Source organism: Silurus aristotelis, assembly GCF_946808225.1.
Source record: "Silurus aristotelis genome assembly, chromosome: 19".
Lineage (NCBI taxonomy): Eukaryota > Metazoa > Chordata > Actinopteri > Siluriformes > Siluridae > Silurus > Silurus aristotelis.
The window spans coordinates 10538440-10563999 of NC_139592.1; the positions used below are offsets into that span (position 1 = coordinate 10538440).

Sequence of the window (25560 nt, forward strand, 5' to 3'; positions counted from 1 at the left end):
GGTTCAATGTAAATCAGCAACGAGCAACTAAAATATAATAAACAACAGGGGGTTAAAAAAATCTTTACAACTTTATGCTTTACAGATGTTATAGAAGCCTATAGACTGTATAATGAAACCAACAGACTGAACGTCCTACATCTCACTGACAGCTGCACAACTGCACTCAAACCCTTATTACACATTAGCACACTGCAATAACACTTGTAGGTTAAAATGAACCACCTGCTGTTTTATAGCAGTTTAACGTTCAAGTAGGAATGTTTTGGTCTCTTGAGCACTGCATATGACCTACACCGCATACGACTCAAATCACTGATAGTATTTTAAATATATAGGTCATATTGTGAGCCACCCATGAACAGTGGTTAAGGCTCCAGACTACTGAAGGAAGGTCGAGGGTTCAAACCCTAATACAACTTCTGCCCTTGAGTTTAAGTCTCGAATAAGTGGACACTTTTGAAAAGGCTTTCAATGTCTACCAAATGAAAAATCCATCAACACTACAGGAACGAATGAACAATTCAATCCGAACACAAAACAAGCATAAGCGTGTGCTCACTGGCGCATTAAGTTATACATACACTTTCCATTAACAGAGAGACAGATGATACTGTTGTGGAAAATCTTTTATTTATCAGCTACATCATGTATTTCAGCATTTTTCCTCACCTTTTTATAGTGATGCTGTTCAAAATAGAACATCTCTGGTAACATCTGACTCAGCGTATTAAATCAAAAACATATGCAATAATCAGGTACATAAAAAAAAAAAAAAGTTTTTTTTTTACCTTGTTAAATCTCAATAATGATATAATTTCTTGTTTTATTCCTACAAATTTGGTCCTGATGCCAAATCTGGCACCTGTGGGCTGCATGTGCTTTTACCAGCACTAAGCAGACAAGTAAACACAAGCATATCTATAAACTGCAGCAGGTCACATGATCAGAAAAAGGAGCCTTTCCCTAAACATGTACCATTAAAGACGAGTCAATGTAGAACTGCTCCAGACTGCAATTTGTAGTGCCAGCTACAGTTTTGTAAACATGGGTTTGCCAATTACACTATAGAGCCATTTGGGCAGAACACGGTAGGTGAATACACTGTGGCTGTGGCATTGGGTATGGAGGTTTTATGAACTTGCCACATCACACAGCTGACCACAGAGCCATTTGGGTCATGTTGTGGCAAAAAGCGTAAGCAATCCTTTCAAGAACGAGATAATTTCATTTCCTCCCAGTTTGGACTCTCCATAAACACGGTCCACAAAGGAGATTGGAACCTGCAGAACAAAATAACATAACAGCATTTATGAGTAGGAGAACAGTGCGTGCAGAAACAATCAGATTGCAGAGAAAAAAAAAAAAGATTGTTTTTCTCCAAGGACCTGCACAGACTAACCAGCCTAACCCCACAGTGCACTTTCACATCTAATTTCACTATTGATCCTGTGGCTGAATAAACTCCTGGAAAAGCCTTCACAGAAGAGTGGGGGTGTTTATAACAACAAGAGGAGAACAAAGACTAAATGACACTGAAACAGTATGTTCAATAAGCACATGCAAGTGTCATGGGCAGGTGTCCACGTACTTTCGGCACTATATATTGTAAATGGGTTTTGAAGCAAAAAAAAAACAAAACTGTCGATATGGTGACACATTATGTGTAGGCGTCGCCCGTGTTAGCAAAATGGAACAGTTAGAGATTCTGAGGGTTTTTTTGGTTTGTTGTTTACATCGTCAAATGTTCGTGATGTTACACTGTATGATTTTCTGTATAAACTGCACAATATTATGAAAAGGAAAAAAAAGGCTGACTAATGAAAAAAAGAGCATTTATAGCTAATATAATATAATAACAGAATTTTTTTTATACATTCCGCAACATTAAACGTGACTATAAACTGAGGTGTTTTTATTTAAAGGAGACATAACACACAGTTTGGGCCAATCTTGTTGTAAATCTTGAGTACCGATAGAGTAGTGCTGCATTCTGTATATCTCAGAAGAGTCTTTAGTTTTATCAGATTTATAAAAGAGAGATACAGCTTTACGCCTTTTTCTGAAAACAGCAGAGCTCCTGGAGGCGTCCCATGGGCGGAGCTAAAGAAACGACAGAAACAAACGGGCACATTTGTGGAATAACGAAATGCATCCGCTGTTAACGTTACGCTGGGTTCTTTGGGAAGGTAAACAAATGATCCTTCCATCATATCCAAAACCAGTGAAGCACCATGAGATGGAAATAAACTACTGTATAGCACCACTTTACCCAGTGTGTTTGATCATTTTACAAAAACATCATGCTGTCTTCTGCTTGTGAACAGTGATAACTTCTTTTGTAACAACTTTTGTATCTAGCCACTAAAATTTGTTAAAAGAAATTTACAAGAATGAGTTTCCGTTTTGATGTTATTTTCATTTATATACAAGTTTTTGCTTTGCTTTTAATACCTTCCCTCCACAAAATTTTCCAAGCGGGGGAAAAACAAACAAACAAACAAATGGAATTCTTCATGTGCTATATGTTTAGTTTTGATAAATGAATTCTCACGCACACACACTGTGTGACTGATCTGTACAACCCGGACTCAACACACACAATTGTACTTACTTCACACATCTATGCCCACAAAATATCACTTCATTACTACAAACTGTTTACATGCTGTTTTTTGCACATCTTTTTTGACTCCTGCTATTGCTTTTTTGCAAACCATTTTGTTTACATTTTGGTTAATTACAACGTTCACTCCCGTACTCGGTTCTCTTTTACACACTGCAGTGTGTAATAGAGAGCAGGTTTACTGGCAGCGCTATTTTGTATTTTGTGTATTTGTCCTACACTGTCTTGTGTTGTCTTGCACTGTTTGCACCAGGTTGCACACGATGCACTTTATGCGAGGACACTTTAGTTCTGTGTTTTCTGTTATGTAGCTTTATGTTGTTTACACTGTCTGTATGAACAAAAGACCAAAAAACCCGACATGCATTTTAAAACGTATCTAGACGAATGAGAGATCTAGTAATAACAAGGATAATCGACAGATAAACTGACCTCTCCGAGCGTGTAGCCTAGCTGTCGAGCACGAACAATCATCTCCATCTGGAAAACGTAGCCTTTGGACACACAGTGCTTCACCAGATGCTCCAGTACCTCTTTCTTATAAAGTCTGGAAAGGTACAGCAAACCAGATAAGCGACAGTGTGCAATCACTAATAAACCACAGGCATTCAAAACATGTTGGCTTGGGGGTCAGCAAGACAGGAAATGGGTTGGGAAAAAAAAAAAATCCTCATACCTAAAGCTTCCTGTCAGATCCGATGCACCGGGTCTCAGCAGAACTTGAGTGATGAAATTTGCCCCTCGGCTGCAGACAGATATAAGGAAGCATACAGGAAGAAGGGATTAGTGCAAAGAGAAATAATAGCAATAAATTACAAATAAGAGTAATAATATCAGGTTGGTAGGAAAACATGAGTTCTATAAAGGATAAATAACCCAACTAATAAAAAAGTATAATCAATAGCTGCAGAGAGAGATATTAAACTCACTCTGAAATTACAGATCAGGTGTATACTCTGTGTGTGTGTGTGTGTGTGTGTGTGTGTGTGTGTGTGTGTGTGTGTGTGTGTGTGTATATTATATATTGAATTCTGACATATTGATTTTTACATTAAACATTACGTATTATTGTGATTTCCCCTTTGAGTACACTGAAAGGTTATATAAGAATTTCCCCAAAGAGTTTATTGCAGCAAACGACCATAGTGGTGGCACATGAGCTCTCAAGTGTGTCTTAATTTATAGAAAGAGAGGTACATACAGAGAGTATAGAAAAAGAGTAGTGTGGGGAACAAGTCACCTAATGAGCTTCCGGCGCAAGTCCCATCCATACACACCTCCATCCCCTCTATACCTCGTCCCAGACACTAGGTCATATCCACCTTCTTTCTGTTTTCTACACACCAAAACACAAAACAGTTTGACTTACAGACTAGACAATATAGACACCACTATGGGGGGTGTGTTAAAATCAACTGTAAGCCATTTTTTTGTAATAAAAACAATCTAATACAACAATGTAGATCAGTACTTACTCAATAAACTCTGGAATAAATTTTGGCTAAAAAAAAGCAAAGCAAAAAAAAAAAACTGGGTTATAATACAGAGAAAATAATTTGACAAACACACTTAAAAAATGGTCTTAAGAGAACCAGACAGAAATGAAACACTTTTTGAGCTTACATGATGAGACAGATCAGCATCCATAATGATAATAAAGTTTCCGGTAGCATGCTTAATGCCGTGGATGTACGCAGTCCCTGAAATGCAATTAAAATCCCATTATAGAGTTTAACGATATACACAGCTAGGTATAAAATGACACTGCAGTGCAATCCAGTACTACTGGCGATGAAACCAATGTGTCTGAGAAATTAAAGGAAAACCCCAACCTGCATATGCATTGTGAGGTGTCAAGAGAAATACCTGTGATATGTTTGTTTATTGGTGCTGAATTTTTATTATTCCAACAAGAAGTTGAGAAGAAGTCAATGGGTGACACTGCTGAACAGGGCTGGCTTCTTCAGTCTCATACAAAGGGATGACCATTACTAATGTTAATGTCATGCTAATGTGGAATCTAACTTATGGAGATAAGACGTGGAAGACAGAACGCAAAGCAGCTATTCTGCACAGGTTTGCTCAGCAAAGACTATAATGGGTTCGTATCTTCACAATTTGAGATGTGGTGGGAAGACAGCAAGACGGACTAAAGGACTAAAGAGCTGCTGCATCACCCTCTTTAAGTGGAGATGAAGTAAGGAATAGCGTCACGGTGTCTTGTGATCAGTAATGCCATTTTCCATTTCTGCCCATTTTAATAATGTTTGTCATGACTCATAAAAAGTTACTGAGAGCTACAAGTGGTTTTTGTTACTGTTTTTACTATAGTGAACATCACTCTATCGTGATCGACGTTGTGAAGCAGCAATTACTGTGTTCAGAATTTAATACATTTAATCAAGTGTCTGTACATAAACTGATCGAAAGTAAATACTGCAATAATTAATTATAATTAATGAATTTACCACCAGATGCAGTTTGTGCTCACGTACCTAAACCTAATTTCTTTGCTCTTGGTCTCAGAACCTGAAAATAAAAAGAACAAGCATTTGCTTACGCAATCACTCATTGTGTACTAAAATAATATCAGTGTATTGTACAGAACCCCTGCAATATTGACTTTAACTCACAATCTTGTCCGCTCCATAAATTTTCTGGAGCTGCTCCCCAATCTGCAATGTCCCATCGGGGCTTCCGTCATCGATCACAATAATCTCGTAGTTGTAGCCACTACATAGAGAAATCCGTCCAGTTAGTTAGTAAATTCTTTACTACGCTAAAATGAGCTGTAAAGCAAATAAATTCTCTACGCAAATTGTGACACCGTGGCATAAGATTATCTTGATATATGAATTAATATCCGTGTTTTCTTTGGTTCAATCGGCAGCTCAAATCAATGACAGCTCATCATAACAGGCTGCATAGTAGCTATGTGCCGAATACCAAATGACATTCATTCTCTACATATGCGCACTTCTAAAGGTAATTAAACTGTTGATTATACGCCCTATATAGTGCCCTTTATGTTCACTTACGAAGCCATTTGAGATTCAACCATAAACATAATCAGGCTACATTGAATAACCGAGCAGCTTTAACAACAGAAAAAAAGAGTTCACCTTTCACCAAAATATTTCACCAGAAGCCACACGATCAGCGGCAGATTTTCCCGTTCGTTGTAGGTCGGCAACAGCACTGAATATTTATCAGCCTCCTCCGAGGTTTTCTTCTTGCTCTTCCGACTCGCCATGTTGGACAACTTTACCTACCGGATGTTTCCGCCAGACAGTGTAATCCGGTGTAGCCTACAGAGTTTCTCATTGGTTCCGAGGAGGATCAGTTGATGTCCGGATGTAAATCTAAAATGCTAGTACTGTACTTTGTGTATAATAAGGAATTATTTTAATTCTACAGTAGTACATGCAGAATACAACAACGGTTTAATGGTAATCGAGCAAGTAATAATGAAAATAAGTATAATTTAACCTCACATACAGGATAAGGCCAAAAGTATGCAAACACACATATGTATTTATTAAACACCCCACTCCAAAAATGGATATTTATATTACTTTTTGCCTCTATAACAACCTCCACTCTTATAGACTTTCCACCAGATTTTGGAGCATGAGTAGTTGTGGGGATATGTGCTCCTTCTGAAACTAGAGCATTCGTGAGGCTCATCACAAAGGGTTTGATCAGAGTCAGAGCTTTGTGGAAGCCATTTGAGTTCTTCCACACCATCCTTGAAAAAAACAAAGCTCTAGCTTGAGACTTTGTTAGAGCGTTTTTGTTTCAGAAGTGAAATCCTCATTATACAGATTACAATGAAAATTGTGGAGATTATGTAGACACATTACCTAATAGTCTTTTTTTTTTTTTTGCTTTATCATTTCACCTAAAGTCTGCTGGTGTATCAACAATATTTATAAAGTTTACACTCACACTATTCTGCACTACCACATCACATCCTCAGATATACAGACCATATCTGTTTCTTGTCTATATAATTTTATACTTTATCATTTTTTATATTTTATATCCTTTATATACTGTATATATTTAGCTTTTACTATCTTTATAAAGTAGTCCATCCATCCATCAATCCACCAGAACATTTCCTATTGCCAGTTTTTCCTTCTATAAAATCACCACTGAATCACTGACATATTCAATCTCTATAAATCATACAGTGTTGTCTTTTTTAATTTTTGCGCAACAGGCTTTTTAGATTTAGCGACTTTGAATTTATTGCAGGTAACCTAGTAAACAAAAATGTAGATGCAATCCTGTAAGTCATATTACAATATGATTAAATAGCATTAATGCACTTTAAATATGATACAATGTGTATTTATTAACAGAATCAATAATTAACCTAATGTTTTGAGTACTTTGAGAAATAGATATTTATTTTTTTATTTAAAATATAATTTTGTTTCATACACACACTGATTTACTTAAGCTCATTCCAACAAACATATATACACTTTTTATGGTTAAGACAGCTATTAGGTAGAAAAAATGATTATTTAAACAATAATATGGCCGTAGAACCAATATACATATTTTGAAATGTGCTAAAAGTATTTTGTACACTATCAAGTCAAATAGGCCTCATGTAGATCAGTAAGACATCATAAAATGATCACAGTCTTGTTTAATGATTATTTCAAACAATTCATTTTAGTTAAAAAATATTTCGAGGCACTTCAAATCAGAGTACACAAACAGGTTGTAGTATTATAATATAATAATATGCCTTCAACAACATATAGAAAAAAAACACACACATTGTAGTGCATAAATATAACAAAGTAAAACACAGTTTTGGTAAAATACCAGCCATAAAACATTCTCAGTGCGAACTTGCCATTTTTGAAAATTTCCCATATGACAAATATGGCATCTCCTCCTTGTAGCACATAATGAGTCCTGCTCAAGAAGTTTTGTCTTGTGATCCATGGCACAGAAATAAAATGTTATGTACAGAAATTTAGTGAAAGAATCTAAAAGATAAGGATCCAGTCAGAAGGTAAAAACTTTGAGGAAGTTCCTGAGCCGAGAAACAGGTTTATAAATATGATGAAGAAAAAAAAACCATCCTTTGCATGTAGATCCATTTGAATTAGCATCATGAAATTCCTCTGAAAGATGATCTCTGGTAATCACTGTTTAGACAGTCCTTATGTTTTGTATCAAGGCTGGTATCCATAGTACGGATCCTCTGAAAAATGAAACGGTAAAATCAGGTAATGAATACTAGTATTATTTACAAGTAGACATTAGCAGATAATGTGCAGTGTCCATAGGAGAAACAGAATTTTTTTTTTACCTGGAGGTGGGGGGCCTCCACGTTGGCAGCCGCTGCTGTCACACACACCAGGGGGACCAATCTCACCTGGCTGTCCAGGAGCTCCAAGAATACCCGGGATGCCTGATTTACCATCTTCACCCCGAGGGCCTGGTATCCCTATCTTGCTTTCTCCATGAGGTCCTGGTGAAACCCAAATAATGGCCAACAGTGATAAGTATGGATTCTCTCATATCACACATACACTTACTCAGTGTTCAGACAATTTCAGATAGTCAATAAAGATTAAAGTAAACAGATTGCATCTATAAAACTTTCTAAGCATTAAAGAAGCAGTTTCAGAATGTCAAGTGAACCCTAATTCACACAATTAATGTCATCCCCTCTAGTGAAAGTACTAATGCCTCTGAGGGAAAACAAGGCAAAATCAGTAAGCTTTGTTCTGACTGTGAAAAAGGCAAATTCCACCCAAAAATATGAACAATTTAGAAACATGAAATTTATTGTGGCAGAAACACGAGCATAACAAACTACACCTTTTTGAGTAGAGCTCTTTTGAATTTGACTCATGAAGCTTCTCTAGTATACAATTGAAAAAAAATGGCCAAATAGTTTGATGGTACATTATACAGCTCTGCATATATAATAATATAAAAATATTCCAAAATATTTAAAACGAAACCACGTTTAAATTAGTACCTTATTGGTTTTATTTAACTTACTTCATTAAACAGACAACTGAATGTAGTACTTTTATACAGTACTATATAATATATTATATATATATATATATATATATATATATATATATATATATATATATATATATATATATATATATATATATATATATATAATTTTATGCTTTGTCTTTTTTATACAATGTGTTTTTTCTTATTTTCTGGTCTGTTTTTTGATACCTGAAAAACCCTTCATTCCTGGTGGTCCCTGGGTATTAGAGCCTGGATTTCCCTTCTCACCAGGCAAACCCCTGCGTCCTATAACAGAAATAGAGGTCAGTGTTGTAACTGGAAATTTACACTTTTTGATTAATTGACTGTACCCAGAATTACAACCCTACAGAGTCTACTGAAGTCTTACCCTGCTCCCCAGGATACCCCGGTCTGCCTGGTGTGCCTCTGTTCCCTTGTCGGCCTGGAGGACCTCTGGGTCCCGGGGATCCCTTACCACCTGGGATTCCAGGCTCTCCTGGAGGTCCAACAGGCTCTTGAACAGGTTCAGGATTTCGACGAATGTCATTTAGAAAGGCATCTAACTTAAGCACTTCGTCTAGAACACAATTAGAGAACAGGTAAATAGAAAAATAAATAAGTGAAGGAAAGAAACCCAAACTGCTTAACATCCATGAAAACAGCATCAGAATACTTATTTGTTCAACCACAATTATATTTTGAATGTAAAACTGGCAAATGATAACCAAGGGGACAGAAAAGCGCTGTGTTTTGAAACATACCATGCACTAGCTTTTCACAGGCCTGAGTGACAAGGTCATAGATGATGGCAAAAGACTGTGGCTCGCCCTATGAAACAAAGCAGAGATTCACAATGCATCACAACAATGTACAATCAAAGGTTCCTTTCAAGAGGATGAGTGGTCAGCATATACCTACCTTCTCTCCTCTCTCACCTTTAATCCCCGAGAGTCCCTAACGATAGAAAAAGACATCAGGGTTTATATTCTAAAATAAACCATAGCAACTCTTATAATACAAAATAATGTAATATGAACATAGTAACCTGAACTTTAGGTCTACATTAGGTAGTGAATAATTATACATTATTTAGGTGCACTAAAACATGAAATGTAGCTCTTAAGTGATTTCATGCAGCTCTATTTTAGTCTTTTCAGATTATTATCGCTGTATGAAATTCATTCTTCGCTAAATTCTATAACCAATTGTGCCATAAAGTGTTCTCCACATCAAACTAAAGAAAAAAGTACTACATTGTGCTTACATCATTAATTAGCATGAGTTCATATAGAAAAGGGTTTAAACAGAAATAAAAATCTCAGAATAGCAGTGGTTACGTGTAGAGAAAAGAAATGATCAATTAAACATTATCAATGCTGCCACAAGACATCCCCGAACATTTTCCTTAGATTCTGCCATTCTGTATTTGTTTTCAAACCCCACTTTCCCATTATTTAATTTTATTATAATGTCATAATATTTCAATTTATATATAAACTTTATAAAATTTTAATCAAATGTATTTAATTCCTATAGGATTACACCAAAATATAAACATTAAACATAAGTCTTAAATTGAAAAGATAAAAGATACAAATATGAGAATTATTAAACCTATTACTAGATATATTTTTTTTTTACTTTTTTACCTGTCAATTTTCTGGCAGATAATTTTCCATCTTTCTTACAATTTATAGTTAAACTAAGCAAAATCATCTGCCAATAGAAAGATGTCAAGCAAATAATAAATAATATATAGGTTTTTTTTTTCGCTTTCTAATTGGACAGCGGTACTTACTGAGGGCCCAACAGGTCCTAGTGGCCCCCTTTCTCCGACAGGCCCCGGGTGGCCTGGAATACCCTGGAAGCCCTGTAAGAGCAAGATAACATTCAGCTTATTCAGCAAAGCTGCAATGCAAAAGTATGAGTGCACATATCAAGCCTGTGTGAATGCTGACTATCTTACCCGTGGCCCTGTAGTCCCTGGGGGTCCCATATTTCCCTCCACACCTCTGGTTCCCTAGTAAGAAAAATGAACAGAAAGAATTAAATGGATTATACAAAAATGAAAAATTCTATTTGTAGTGTGTAGGGGTGATTAGAAGTAGTTCTACATTGTGCAATAGCAGTTTGGTGGCCAAACAAAATACACAAATTTATATTCTCTGACTATCATCATTCATTTGCTCACATTTCATCAAATTAGGGAACAAATAAACTTCTTACCTCTTTAACAAGAAAAATTTAACCTAAAACTTGGGTTGGGTTTTAACCTTACAGTGTAGTATTGGACTTTTTCAATTTTTTTTTTTTTCAATTTTTTTTCAATTTTTTTTTTTTTACTGTCCTCATCCCTGATTGGCTGATGGTTCCTGCTAGTCACTATCTTCTGTAACATTTTGTGTCTAAAACTGATATTTGACCTGGCAAATGTGCCACTGGTTCTAGCAATTTCAACCTGAGAACTCTGACATACATTTCAAGATACTATTATAAGATTTAAAAAATAATTGAGGCAGGTTTAAAAGAAGTAGACTTGCCTTAGGTCCTGCATTACCTTCTTCACCTTTTGGGCCAGGTGGTCCTGGTAAACCCTGAAAAAGACAATGACACAGGTACAAATCGTGTATAAATGCCACAGTCTTCCTTTTCTAATATAACAAGGGATGCTACCGGCTTACCTGGTTCCCAGGACTTCCCATTTCACCTTTCTCTCCACGAATTCCTGGAGGGCCCTAGTGAAACAGGCAATCCAAGGGAGGGTTAATAAACCACTAGATTGCTTCTTCATGGCTGAAACATCTTTATGGCTAATAAATCTAATTTTAATTGAAATTTAATTTGTTACATATAAAAATCATACACAGTATGACATGGAGTGAAATGGTTATTACAACTGCTTCATTACATAAAATTTAATAAAAATTTAAGGTAAAAAAATCAATATACACATAATAAAAAAAAACATAGAAAAAGAATATGGGTGTAAATAAAAGAAAGTAATATATATGGTCGTACTATTTTTCCCATCACTGTTATACCACGAGGGCCCAAGGGCCCCAGAGGACCTAAGCTGCCTTCTGGTCCAGCCTTGCCAGGTGGCCCAATTTCACCCTGTAGTAGAACAGAAAATAGAGAGAACTAATTATTTATTCTTTTCTAGTCATGGTAAAACATCTGCAACTGGATTTGAATAACTGAGCAAAGTCTTTGCTGCATATTCACTTATTCGATACCTTTTGGCCTCCTTCTCCTTTTTCCCCCTTCTGCCCTCGAGGACCAGGCTTCCCCTGTCACAAAAGTAGAATATAATCTTACACTTGTACCGTAAATCAGTAACAATAACCTTTTTAATAGGTTTTGTACATTGACCTATTTAATAAGTTCTGGCAGTGTACTTACAGGTGATCCTGTATCTCCAGGGGCTCCTGGGACATTGGAAGTGCAAGTGCACGCATATGGAAGAGCTGGGCAACTCTCCTCATCTCTCTATAGAAATAAAAAAAATTGTAGAAGGCACACTACAATAAACAACATAACAACATTAAATATGCTTGCTGGGTATAAAATTGTATAGAGAACCATGAGACAGGTGAAGATTTAATAGTCTTTAGAATCAGGAAATGTTGGACAGGCTACGGTCAAGACAGGTGGGTGTGTGTGTGTGTGTGTGTGTGTGTGGGGGGGGGGGTTTCCTCACCTGAGCAGGCAGGTCACAGCATGTGTCCTCTAAGGCCCAGGTAATGTTACATACAATCTCAAATGACTGCAACTGGAACTGAGCATCAAAACAAAAGGAAACCCTTCACATCATGTTCAAATAATTACTATATATATATATATAATTTTTCATTATTTTACGAGTTTTATTGATCGATCAGTTAACACACACACACAGCATGCATTTTTATAACAATATAACAACAATGTATTGTTAATATGAGAGAGTGACCATGGAAAGTCAAAGAGCAGGTCAAAACATGGAAAAGAAAAGAAAAAAAAAAAGATGGAAAAGAACATAAGTCGGGGCTAGGGCCCTAAACTGGCAAAATAATTCCAATATTTTTTCTATGTCATGTGTAAGTTTTTCCAAAGGAAGAAGATTAGCCACTTGTGCTAAACACATCTTCGGAGTTCAGAGATGATGGCCATAGAATTAGTACATATTTCTTTGCCAAAGAAGTAATGAAATAAAAAAAAACGATTGTAAATCAGTAGAGATATCTAGCGCTATTTTACAGTTTAACAAATATATACAGTTGGACACATTTTCTAACCAGCATTTTCTAAACCATATCATGTACCTCATGCCAAAAAGGTTACATTTTCTTACAGTCCCAAAATAAATACATCAATGTTCCTATATTAGATTTACATTTGAAACACAGCTGAGTTTCAGAATTTTATGAAGGCGTACTGTGGTGACATATGTTCTGTATTTAAATTTTATCTTTTGCTCATGCATAGAGCTTGAAATTGATTAATGAAAAACCTCCTCACATATAGAGAGCCATTCATTATCAGTAAATGACTGGCCTATATCCCTTAGCCGAATCTTTCTTTAAAGGTTTTAAAGCTGAAGAGGCTTCTAAGAACAGAGAATACAGATAGGAAATCTGACCCTTGAGCACCCCTGGAAGAAGAAGACTGTTTTTGATAGAGTACCCAGCAAATTTTTCCCTGTCTCTTGTCAGATTGAATAAAATGACGTAGTTAATAAAAATAAAAATAAACTTTTTGTATATAGAAATGACATTTTGTATTGTTTCAATTCAATTTGTTACTCACAGCAGCAGATCCACTGCGTGGCCCTCGAGTCCTCACTAGCTTGCCAAGCATCTCGAAGCCATCAGTGGGTATGTTTCCAAGGGGACGAGCAGGTCTCTCAGTAACCCTCTTGCAGTCCACTGACAGGGACACACTTACTTGACTAATTGACAGGTGAATCTGTAATTCGCAACATATAAAAAAAGTTATACACAAGAACAATGCTTAATAATCGTCATTTTAATTTACAATGTAATATACATTATCCAACCCCACCCCCCAAGACACACACACACACACACACACACACACACACACACACACACACACACACACACACACACACACACACACACACACACACACAATCAAATTCTCTCATTCTCTCTCAATTTCTCTCTCACCTTGTGAAAGCTGCCGTAAAAGAGAGTTTGAACTTGAGGCTGGTCAAAGGTAAGTTCCTGAACCTCTCCTCTGTAGTCCAGACTGAAGTAAAGCAACACTTTCCTTTCAGCTGACAAAAAAAAAAAAAACGTACACTATTGATATCCAGAAACTCTGCCCTTTATATTTTACACAATGAGCATGAATAAACAAAATGCATAACAAAGTAGCCAGTTTTCTCAATCTAAAAAAATTCCTTGTGGATGCAAAAAATTCATTAATGCAATATCTAAATAGAAAAATTATTACAAAACTATAAAACAAAATGCTTACACTTAATAAAATACCAAATAACTATATAAAAAGTGAGGCTACAAATTCAGGGGCAGTGTGAGCAAAACATTTTTTGGTGCCTGATCTGCAATCTTTGGGATTAGCAGCAGCCTGATCTGAACAAGCCATGAGCTATACTGCAGCCATTTGGGGGTTTAGGCTACATTAGCAGAATGTTGTTGCCTATGCAGGGATGTTACAAATTGAATCAAACTTGGTAGTGCGATAATACTTGCTTCTTCTATTGAGAATGCGAGCTGCTGAACCTAGAGCATACTTAAAGTGACAGCAGTGTTGCCAGCCTGCATTCTGTTCAAATAGATTTTGTATTGCAGAGGTTACAAAAGCATGCACAAGGTCATCTAAAGGCTTTGTCAAAAACATTATTTAAAGATGCCACAGAAGCCCCTTAAGTCACCTCGTCTGGTTACTGTATACCGTATTCTGTTTGAGGTTAGGATGATGTTACAGCAGACTTAATAAAAAGTTAGTAAGTTTTGATAATTTTTAAAGTATGCACGCATATAATTTTAGGTAGCTTTGTACTCACGGTCCAGCACCACCCCCATTTTGGGCTGGAAATCATGGTCAGTGAGCTGCCAGAGAGCAAAGGGCTCCTTGGGTGAATCCTGCAGCAGACGGAAGGCCATGCTGATAGTGTGCTCTGGAGCAAAGCCTTCTGGATGGATAAAGCTGTAATACAAGTCAAATTAAAACAATGATTTGCACAATCCAGTCATCCATTTGGATCGCTGTATCACACTTGGAAAATGTTTGCCAATACTCACCCGGTGCTTTGAGTCAGCTGCACGTCTCTGTAGAGGGTGAAGCTGGAAAGAGTGCTGAAGATAAAAGGCTCCACTGAAACACCCTCCACAGTGGAGTGGGCTCTCTGAGTCAGCCCAAATGCCTCCATCATGTTAAAGCCTGCAACACATACATGCACGCATGATTTTTTTAGGGGGAAATTTCAGTCATTAATGCTGATGAACTTCCTTAATTACATTCCGAATCAAAAGAAAGATGAGAGATTCAGGTATCTACCTTTAATCACACTATTTCTGATAGTCATCTCAGGACACACTGTAAAGGAAAACACAGCATAGGAGGTTTACTCATTTATTGTTCATAACTAAAAATGTTCATCTTTAGTCAGTACTTTATTCTGCTCAGGGTCATAGTGGAAGTGTATCCTCTCCAAGGAACACTGGGCATGATGAGAAAATTAAACCTTGATGGGATGCTTGCAGTGATACTCACTTTCCTTTTGTATGGGATGTAGTTTTGGAGGAACATGTGCTCTTAATGGTGCTGCAGCTAAAAATTTAAATTAAAATTAAATCAGCATTCTGATAAAGAATCGAGCAGATACTTGCAAGTGTAAGAGCTATTTTTAGAGCCGAATGAAAAATCTTACCTGTGGGATGAAGAATAGTGACAGCAGTGCTCTCTACTGTTCCCAGGCGGGAGTGCACACTTATCCGATACACTGTCTCTGGCTGGAGCTCATAGAAACAGTGACTGCTGCTGGAAGGTTCTACCGTTTCTTCTTTTTTCTGCTTATCTATACCCAAGCAAAAAACCCAGACAAAGAGATACACAAAAACAGTAGAGTGGCAGTAGCAAAAAACAAACAAACAAACAAACAAAAAGACAGGTCACTATTTAAATAAATAACAAATGAAATTAAATGTATAAGAAAGTGAATCATCACTGTTAGTTTGTTTTAATTAAAACATGATTTTCACTATTGATATGCAAAGCTTAAAGTGTTTCAGTCTTGGTGGCTAATGTAAATTATCTTGACAATTCAAAATGGTTTCTAACAGGCAGCAATTTAAGACTTGGTATTCTGATGAACACAGACTGGGCAGATCTGTTTTGAATGATTTTTATTTGCAGGAAGAAGTGCTATAGATATGTAGCTCTCTTGAACAGATTAAATGGCCCTGTATCATGGCTGACCCTGCGCTCTGCCCCCAGCTTTTGAGCAAGCTGGGATATGTGAAGAAAGAATTTCACTGTGTTGTAATGTATGTGACAAATAAAAGCTATTCTATTCTATTCTAGTCTAGTCTATTCATCAAACATGGACTTCTATTTAAAAAATTAATTAAATTAAATAAAAAAAATATACTGTTTGGCAGCAGATACATATAATATTAACTAAGTGATAACTGTTTCAATTGAAATGACTCATAACTTGGCACATATACCAAGAGAACAAGCAGTCTTCAGGATTCTGAGGTTTTTATCCAGAAAAGTGTAGAAAAAGATTTATGCTCTGTGGCATGTGGTTAGACTGTCTGGGGCTGTTATTGTTCTATATGTTGACACATTGATGACCCTTGGGGTGGGTAAGGGTATAAATAGTATATTACAAAAAAAGCAGGTTGGTACCTGTACCTCTGAGGGCCTGGATAACTATGCGGTATGCAGTAACTGCTGCTACTGGCCTCCAGGACACACAGATACTTGAGTGATCAGACCGAACCACGCTCACACTGCTCACACGTAGACTGGCTGGATATATGGGAAAGAAATTACAAGATGTGTGTATATGCATGAGAATACAGTATATGAATGCACATACTAAGGGACAAAGTAGGAGAAAGAGACTGACTGGTTTTGCCTTGTGCTGAGGCACTGCCTCCCTCTCTGTTGCGGTATTCAGCAGTAACCAGCACACTGTACCGAGTGTCAGGGAGAAGAGATTGCAGAAGGACTCGTCTTTCACTGCCTGGCAACAACACCTACAAGGAAAAGTCCACCCCCAAGACTACATTACCTATGATGCACCACAATTGACTAAGTAGGAAGTATGTATATGTTATACAGTAGTATGTCTTTGTGTAATGGAGTAAATATTAGTGATGGGAAGATTGGATCGTTTTAGTGACTAGGTTCTAAATCTAAATCGCATTTAAATCTAAATCGCATTTATCAAAATGAACAAATCTTTTTTTTAGGCATTTAGGTTAATTCGTTCCTTTGTTAAGAAAAACAAACTTACACTTTCAATAAGCAGATCCCCCAACACATCTATATTAGGGAACTTTAACTATAGTTCCAATAATGCAAATATGACAATGCGGCTAAGGACAAATTACGAAAAACAGAATAAGTAGGTCACCTCTCATATCTTCTGGTTCGTGTCGTTAGTTCTTTTGTCATGTGTCTCCCATAATTATTGTAACAATACTGTCAAAGAACCTGATCCATTTTATTGTGTAGCGTATATGGGAGTCACTGGACAAAAGAACGAACGACTCGGACCAGAGGACTCATGAGATGAACTACTCCATTCTGTCTTTGGGTAATGCATTGCATAGCGTCTACGGGAATCACGTGATAAATAAACAAACCACTCAGACCAGAGGACTCATGAGATGAAATGAACAACACGTTCATGAATGACCCTTCACTAGTGAATATCCCTAGGATGGTTTGTACTCCAATTAGCTACACACCTTATGGATACGCTGACAATTTAAATATTTGTAAATGAATATAAATGTAAAAAAAAAAGGGCAGGAAAAAGAACAACAAAACGCCATTCGAACTAAATGAAAGAAACATGTTTCTAAAGGAAGCACTTACTTTGTTCTCTCGTGCATCTCCAGTTAAAGGGGTATAGGACACGTGGTACTGCAGCACATGGGCATTAGGAGGAACCCAGCTGACCAGCATACTGACTGCAGTCTCTTCAGAGATGGACACACCAGTGGGACCTCCACCAAACACTGAAGCAATACAATTACACCACAAAATAAAAACTCATTCTAATGTTTTCTCTGAAAGTAGTGTCATATCTAAAGAGCTTCCTATCCAGGAAAAAAAAAATTTCATGAATAAAAAAGATTAATGGAAATGGAAAGAATTGGCTAAAAATGTATATACAGTGGAACCGGTTATCTCGCCCTCGGTTACCTCGACAACCCTATTAAGTCGACGTTTTTGAAGTGGAACCGCCAAATTCTCTCTTTTTCTAAGCATTTTTTATCGGTTATGTCGACTTTTTTTATGTCGCCGAACCCTGATATCTCGAGCACAAGGGGGGGAAAATTTGCCATTTAACGTCAGTTATCTTGGTGCAGCCGCAGAAGAACTCGCGGAAGTGGCGGAAAAATCAAGTCTTACAGCTGCTACAGGTGTTGTATTGTATACTGGTGAATCTCTGCTGTTAGGTAGTGTTAGTGTTCGTAGTGTTAGTAGGGGCGCGGCGCGGCTTTGGGAAGAAAAGAGCAGCCGGTGAGACAGTGCCGGTGGGAAGACACGTACCGGGAAACGCATGAGCGATAACAACGACCGCCGTGAACCAACATATACCACCAATAACGGACAGTGAGAGTGTGGAAGTTTAAATAGGAGCTGGTGATGATGATAAACGAGCACCATATGCGCGCGATTAAAGCCGGGAGCTTCAGAGAAAGCGGCCGAGAAAACACCTGACACGCTGAAGGGGGCTGAAGGGGGCGTGGCAGGTGGATTCCTGACAGATAAACATGTACTGTATGTATTTTTATAGCATGCCTTCATCAAACAAATCGCGGCAACGCTGTTGTGTAAAAAAAACCCTTCAAAAACACATGCATGCACATTCTCATTTATTAACGCACATCATGTACATAAAGAAATTTCAAGCACGTTAATATATTGCCGCCATTTTGATTTTCGTTTATCTCGATCATCGGTTACCTCGATGCTTTTTGGCGACCCCCTAGGACATCGACATAACCGGGTTCCACTGTAATAACATAAGTCTACAAATCATGTTTCCACTCCATATAAACATATCAGAGCAGCAAAATGTTGTATAATAATGTCATTTTATTACATTCGATATTTATTTATAGTAAAAGATTGAACAGATTTGAGTCATCATCGCTAAGCATCATAACTATTGATGATATTGACACAGTCGAACTGGAAGCAATGATAAAACTAAGTAAGCAAGTATCATCCTGCTGATGGTGCAATCCATCTGCAGGATGCCTTTCACAATGCCACGGTGAGACAATAATGAGGGATTCATACCAGAGTATCATATATATAATATATACTCACAGGTGCTGTATCTGATAGCCACAGCCTCACTTTGTGCCCCATCAGTGTAGAGGGCAGAGAGTGATATCTGATACTCTTTATCATCCTCAACACCCTCCAGTGTGGCTCCTTCACTGTCTCCATCCACTTTCAACTTAAACAATGAAAGAAATAATACATCATGCCACATTGAGAAATGGTTTAATTATATATACTCCTAAAACAATTGCATATCACATAGTAATACACAATAACCAACCACCTAATGCACAGCATCTCACTCTACCACATACAAGGCTCGTTCGATCAGACAAAAAACTTGAAAACAATGATGGCAGCTCACACTGACCTGCCTCAGGTCTCCTCCACTCAAAGAGATCCATTTAATCAAGTATGAGGTCACATCGTCTGCAGCTGGCTCCCACAGTACTGTTAGAGTGTTCTCAGAGTAGTTAGTGACTCGAAGCTCGGATGGAGCAGGCACTCTTACTGAGAACGTGACAAAGAAAAACACCTCGTAGTCAAGACTGGAATTACAAAGACAACTACATGATGCTTGAATCATGTCTACTAAAATGACAACGCAAGCATGTGAACTTACAGGTAGTGATGTTTCCAGTGAGTGGAGCAGACAAGCCTTTTACATAGAGGGACTGCACGGACACCAAATACTTGGACAGAGATGACAGATTCTGCAGTAAGACTGTGTTCACACCTGATACCTCTACCTGAGAGAGAGAGAGAGAGAGAGAGAGAGAGAGAGAGAGAGAGAGAGAGAGAGAGAGAGAGAGAGAGAGAGAGAACGGGATAAAGAGACAGGAAATTGTACACTATATGGACAAGTTTATCATAGATACTTTTTAGAAGATCTCATTAAACATTTTGTCTCCATTTGCATTACAAAAGCTTTCACTCCTCTGGGAAATGTTACACTACATTTGAAATGTTTCCATTTTGAAGTGTGGTTATGAGATTTGTACTCTTTCTGCTATAAGGGTTCTAGTAAAGTCAGGTACTGATGTAGGGGGTGAGGAGACCTGGGGTGCATGCAAAGGTGTTTAATAGGGTTCAGACTTCTATAGCAGGCCATTCAAGTTACTTCAACCCATGTAATCCATATCATAATGCAATTAACTTTTTGCACAGGGGCATTGTCATGCTGGAACAAGTTTGGGTCTCCTAGTAAAATAAAAAATATAATGCTACTGCATTTAAAGACATCCTACATAATTGTGTGCCTCCAACATTGTGGTAAGAGTTTGAGGAAAAATTACATATGGCTGGAAAAAACAAGACGTCCCAATACTTTTGTCTATATACGGTACATATAGAAATGCAAATATAGACATTTTAGCTTGGGGTCTATGAACCCAAGTTAAAAGAAAAGTTTTCTAAAAGAAAAGTCTTAAAATAGGCTTTCTGCTGAGAAGTTACATTATGGAGCATATCAGTTAGTTTGAGTTTATATGTTGTTACTATTCATCTTTCATTATGTAGAACTTGATGGAATTTGTAACAAGGTGCCACATCAGCTTGGAAAATTACACCTTTTGATCAGCAGAGGTCTCCTGCCCCTGACCACTGAATATGTGACACTTTTTGATTATTCCCTGTTGCCCAGAATTATATAAGGCAGGTGTGTCAAACCTACACCCTGGGGAATCTTCACCATTCTACTCTGGCCAAGCAAATGAATTAAGATTAAAAAAGCAAAACACATATCTTAAAAAATAGCTAAAGTCTGTTATTTCAAAAGAGAACAAAATTAAGCAATAAACTAAAGGCCATACATTCAAGCAAATACAAAAAACAATGTAAAACAATGTAAAAGTTTATAACCTCAGATATAATCCGTATCAGTTCAAGGCCTATAGAACAAAATGTGAAAGCTCAAGGCAGGTGGCAAGAGCACTTCAAGTCAAGTCAATCCAGAAGCTTTTATTGTCATTTCTACCATATATAGCTGACGCAATACACAGAGAAATGAGACAACGTTCCTCCAGAACCCTGGTGCCGCATTAAACAACATAGAGCTACATCACATAACATCAAATTACAAAACTTTATGGTAAAGCCAGAAATTTGATAAACATCTGTGTTGTGTGATAAATGTTTGTGAATTTTGAAGCATACCTTTCAGATAAGTGATTATAAACTAACACATTTAGTTTACAAATACACTACAAAACTGATTTTTTGGTTCCTGACTCCTGACAAAGTGTAATGTGCCTGGTACATGAAATATTATTCACACTCCTGATAAAGTGGGACACCAAGGGTCAAAAGATAAATACTCTTTTCGCCCTGACTTTTTATATAGTGAAACTTCAATGTAATATTTCAAATCTAAATGTTTCATTTATGTGTTAAATATAATTCTTAAATGTTGAGAAAAAAAAACTTTTGTTCATTTGATAACTGAATCCGTTCTCTTGGAGTGTTCATCCTAGGAAAACACAGCACCAGTAGGTTTGCCAGGTTTACACTATACTGGGCTAGGTTTCCAACAAGGTTGAGGACATAAGAGCAAATAACTGGAATTAGTTCAAGCCAGTTTCTAATATATATGTATCTACAAATATTATTGGGAAAAAAAATGTCAGTGTAGCCCTTAATCTGTTAAGCTTAAATCTTATCAAAGTCACGTTCTAAATGAAGAAGAATGATGCCCTGATTATAGATCTTCCTCTGTCAAATCCTTATGGTACTGATTTTTTTGGTGGTGTCTTTGCCAGATAAATTTAGAACATAACTGGACGTAAAACAATTAACAGTGCAATCACTATGGTAATAGCTAGTTTTATTTACTGCTTTGCACAGGTCTGTTTTATTTGTGTAACAGCCAATGTGAAAATCTGCCACTTGTTATTTCTATGTAGCCATTTCTATGTTGCCATGCTCTTTGAACATAATCTAAGAATCTCTTGATGTGAAAAGCTTCATTCCTCTACCTGTTTGACATCACTCCCGTGATTTGTGCTGTAGGTGACACGGTGGGCAGGAACATCAACTGCCCCAGGCACCCATGTGACCTTAAGAGTGCTGTGGCTAACCAGTGGAAATTGCAGACTGAGAGGAGATGGTAATGGAACTGCAGAAAGTTGGAGAGAGAGAGAGAGAGAGAGAGAGAGAGAGAGAGAGAGAGAGAGAGAGAGAGAGAGAGAGAGAGAGAGAGAGAGAGAGAGAGAGAGAGAGAGAGAGAGAGAGAGAGAGAGAGAGAAGAAAGAAAGAAAGAAAGAAAGAAAGAAAAACTGTCAACAAACCTTGTATATGCTAGATGGTTTATGTCAATATAAACAATATATAAAGTGTATAAGAATTTACGTGTAGTAGCGACAGCGGTGACAGGATCACTTGGCTCATCTTCATACAAAGCATAGACAGTGACTGAATAGTCTGTAGATGGCATCAGATCTCGCAGCTCTACATCAGTCTCATCAGCTCTAAACTTCACCTGTACACCGAAACACTGCACATTTACACTTCCACATTCACAACAGTAGTAAAAAAATTAATAGCAATGACAAATGAGCTTAATGCATATGAAAATAAAAGTGTACATGTTGTATATGTGTTGGCCTGAGAAAACACGTTGCATGATAAAATACAAAATTGTTCCTTTTGTATACAAAAGTACAGCATTTTAAAGTCTGGTTAGTACCAAAACGAAAATTAAAAAATGGAGAAATTTGTATTTAAATATTTAATTCTAATTCCATTGAAATACATGATACCTAAATATATTTTTGCCAAAATCCATATAAACCCATGACCATTAATATGCAACAGTCTCCAGTGCTCTGAAAAGGTTTTTTAGTAGATTTAAAAATGTGGTTGTGGTGAATTGTGCTTATTCTGGCAAAAAAAAAAAAGGATTAGTTAGGGTATATCAACTGAAATGTCCTGGTGCCCTGGTTCCTGCTCACCTCAGTGGTGTTCAGTGGAGTCGAGGTAAGAGCTCTGAGCATGTCAATTGAGTGTGTTTTTCCATATAAGCCTTGGAAAACCATGTATTTATAAACTTTGCTTTGTGTATAAGTGCAATGTCATGCTGGAACAGGTTTGGGCCCTTTAGTTCCAGTAAAGCAGTGAAAATGTAATGCTACATCATGCAAAGAAATTCTAGACAATTATGTTTTGCAAATGTTTGGGGAAAACTACGTACTGTATCAGTGTGATGGTTAGCAGCCACATACTTTTCGCTTTATAGTGAATATTCATATTTTCATCCAGTTTTGGTCAAATATTTTTTTTTTTTATTGTATCAACACAGGGTTATCACAACCATGCACCTGAACCCAGACTCACCTCTCGAGCATCATCAGGCTCTCCATCTGTGAGAGCTGAGTAGAGGGCCATGTACTGGGTAGCTCCATGAGCAGGCATCCAGCGCACGCGTAGACTGCTTGATGAGGATGCAGTGACTTCCAGAGACTCAGGCATGGCCAGTGTTGCTGAATAGAATAAAGGAAAGAAATAGTTGCTATAAAAGATCCGAGGAGGAGATTTAACTGTTCTATATTTGACATTAAAAATAATGTGTGTTTTCTTTTACATAGACACTCACTTGTAGTGAAGATGCCTCTTAGTGGGGAGCCCACATTGTCCTCATATACAGGAAAGATTGACACATGATACTGGGTCTGTGATGCCAGTCCAGTCAGCATCACAGTGGAGTTTGACCCCTTTACTACCACCTGCAAAAAGACAGCATTGAGGATCATGAAATTCTGCCTAGGATAATAATCAGTTAGTTATATAAAGATTTCTTCTCACAAATGTACATATTACCTATAAATATATACAAATGGGTAAATTGTGTTCTAAATGCCAAACATTGTAGCAGAATGTCCAGTGAATAATAACAAACTTTATCACATTGTTTATGGCTTAACTAATTATATGCATTTAAGGCAGGTCACTATACCAGTGACTAGTTACAGGCTTTACAAAGGTGTGTATATGCAACTAACTTTACAAAAGTAAATATAATGTAATGTACAAGAGTAAAAACTTTAATTCCTCTCATTTTCTCTGCAACTTGATCAAGAAGATTTAGCCGTCGCGGTGGTTAAAACATAACCGTTAGTTGCTTGTGCAGACCTTTGTAAACAAGGAATTTAATTACACCAGACCAGTGGAATGTGTTCTGGTTGTTTAGTAAATGTCAGACTCACCTCCTGTGGGCTCTGTCCCTCAGTGCTGTGGAACACCACCCTGTACTGCTGCACCTTTCTGCCCGTATTTGTCCAGCTCAAACGCACCTCTTTGGGACCAACCTCAGAGTATTGCAAGTCTGTGGGACTTGGGTAAGACAGCCTTGGGTCTTCAGTGGGATGCGCACGTCCTGCTCCATACAGACACACGCATTCAAATGTCAGGAATGTTAGTGTTGGCCTGTATTACCATAGTGCTGGATTGTGCTGACTATGAAAACATTTGTCTTTGATTATCACAGAAAAGCATTAGTTAAAGTTAATTGCAATTGACCATAATTAAGATGGTTGTGCCATACATGTTGCATGACATTTATATCAAGAAACAAAGGAGTAATTCCTTTGCCATATTTTGGAAAATGTAATCAGTGATTTTGGCAGAAATTAGCTGAAGCCTGCTGTTTTGTAATAAAAACTAAATAACAAATGCAAAAGCAAATTTTCAGAGAGGCCACACTGTTCTGAATTGTTTCACCAGAAGTCTGTCAGTAAGTCTTTATTTAATTCTTAATAATTCTTTATTTAATTCTTATAAAAATAGAAAGCTACAACTCTACATGGCATCATGTCAGTAATAAACTCACTTGTTTTGCTGCGCTCCTCCATTTTCTCACACAGGATTCGTACCAGTCTGCCAACCAATTTACTGAGCAGAGGGAAATCATTTACATTGTACACATTATTCATTAAAGGCTCAGATGCTACCTGTTTCAGCTCAGCCTCATCTGCATTCTTCACACCTTAGAAAGAGGAAGAGAGAAAGAAAGTGGTGGTGTAGGGGGTGAAGAATGGTGACTACTTACTAAACTGTGCTAAAATGGATCACACAAGAAAAAAAAAAAATTAGGACAGAAAGAAAACAATAAACCATAGTCTCACCCACAGCGATGATCTCCACTCCTGCATTCTTCAGCCTACTCGCTGCAGCAATAGCATCATCCTGAGATTTACCATCAGTCAAAAGCAGCAGAAATTGTGGAGTATCTGACCTGGCCCCAACCTCTTCCTTCAAGTTCTCCTCCAGGACATGAATGAGAGCTTGACCTGGGACACAAACATGTAGCTATGTCATCCCGAGTGTGAACTTTGAAAAGTTTTGAAAAATGCCAGGGGACAAGAGCTTGAAAAGTTAAAACCCCCGCAGATCAATAAGATGAA

At 37.3% G+C, this 25560-nt stretch overlaps 2 protein-coding genes across 3 annotated transcripts in view; both read right to left on the bottom strand.

The window, feature by feature from the left end:
• Positions 1-611: 611 nt before the first annotated feature.
• On the bottom strand, positions 612-5928 carry dpm1 (dolichyl-phosphate mannosyltransferase subunit 1, catalytic). Its single transcript, XM_083570030.1, has 9 exons — positions 5749-5928; positions 5260-5359; positions 5122-5155; positions 4250-4326; positions 4102-4127; positions 3867-3962; positions 3303-3371; positions 3059-3173; positions 612-1283 (listed from the first exon to the last, which is right to left on the bottom strand). The coding sequence occupies exons 1-9, from the start codon at positions 5877-5879 to the stop codon at positions 1179-1181; spliced, it is 753 nt and encodes a 250-aa protein (XP_083426156.1). The 5' UTR covers positions 5880-5928; the 3' UTR covers positions 612-1178.
• A 1092-nt stretch (positions 5929-7020) lies between these two features.
• The window catches only part of slc35h1 (solute carrier family 35 member H1), a 32619-nt gene continuing 14079 nt past the window's right edge, over positions 7021-25560 (bottom strand). For both annotated transcript variants that reach the window (XM_083569988.1, XM_083569987.1), the window contains exons 10-43: positions 25282-25446; positions 24987-25142; positions 24364-24533; positions 23754-23883; positions 23495-23640; positions 22511-22640; positions 22138-22277; positions 19788-19914; positions 19536-19675; positions 19208-19340; positions 17741-17883; positions 16764-16893; positions 16547-16663; positions 15558-15704; positions 15401-15457; positions 15185-15223; positions 14929-15067; positions 14691-14833; positions 13828-13937; positions 13445-13603; positions 12357-12434; positions 12059-12145; positions 11893-11946; positions 11675-11770; positions 11338-11391; positions 11197-11250; positions 10623-10676; positions 10455-10526; positions 9575-9610; positions 9418-9484; positions 9045-9233; positions 8864-8941; positions 7965-8126; positions 7021-7856 (exon numbers count right to left, since the gene is read on the bottom strand). In XM_083569988.1, coding sequence (XP_083426114.1) covers positions 7828-7856; positions 7965-8126; positions 8864-8941; positions 9045-9233; positions 9418-9484; positions 9575-9610; positions 10455-10526; positions 10623-10676; positions 11197-11250; positions 11338-11391; positions 11675-11770; positions 11893-11946; positions 12059-12145; positions 12357-12434; positions 13445-13603; positions 13828-13937; positions 14691-14833; positions 14929-15067; positions 15185-15223; positions 15401-15457; positions 15558-15704; positions 16547-16663; positions 16764-16893; positions 17741-17883; positions 19208-19340; positions 19536-19675; positions 19788-19914; positions 22138-22277; positions 22511-22640; positions 23495-23640; positions 23754-23883; positions 24364-24533; positions 24987-25142; positions 25282-25446 — 3731 coding nt within the window. In that variant the 3' untranslated portion in view covers positions 7021-7827. The remainder of the gene's footprint in view (positions 7857-7964; positions 8127-8863; positions 8942-9044; positions 9234-9417; positions 9485-9574; positions 9611-10454; positions 10527-10622; positions 10677-11196; positions 11251-11337; positions 11392-11674; positions 11771-11892; positions 11947-12058; positions 12146-12356; positions 12435-13444; positions 13604-13827; positions 13938-14690; positions 14834-14928; positions 15068-15184; positions 15224-15400; positions 15458-15557; positions 15705-16546; positions 16664-16763; positions 16894-17740; positions 17884-19207; positions 19341-19535; positions 19676-19787; positions 19915-22137; positions 22278-22510; positions 22641-23494; positions 23641-23753; positions 23884-24363; positions 24534-24986; positions 25143-25281; positions 25447-25560) is intronic.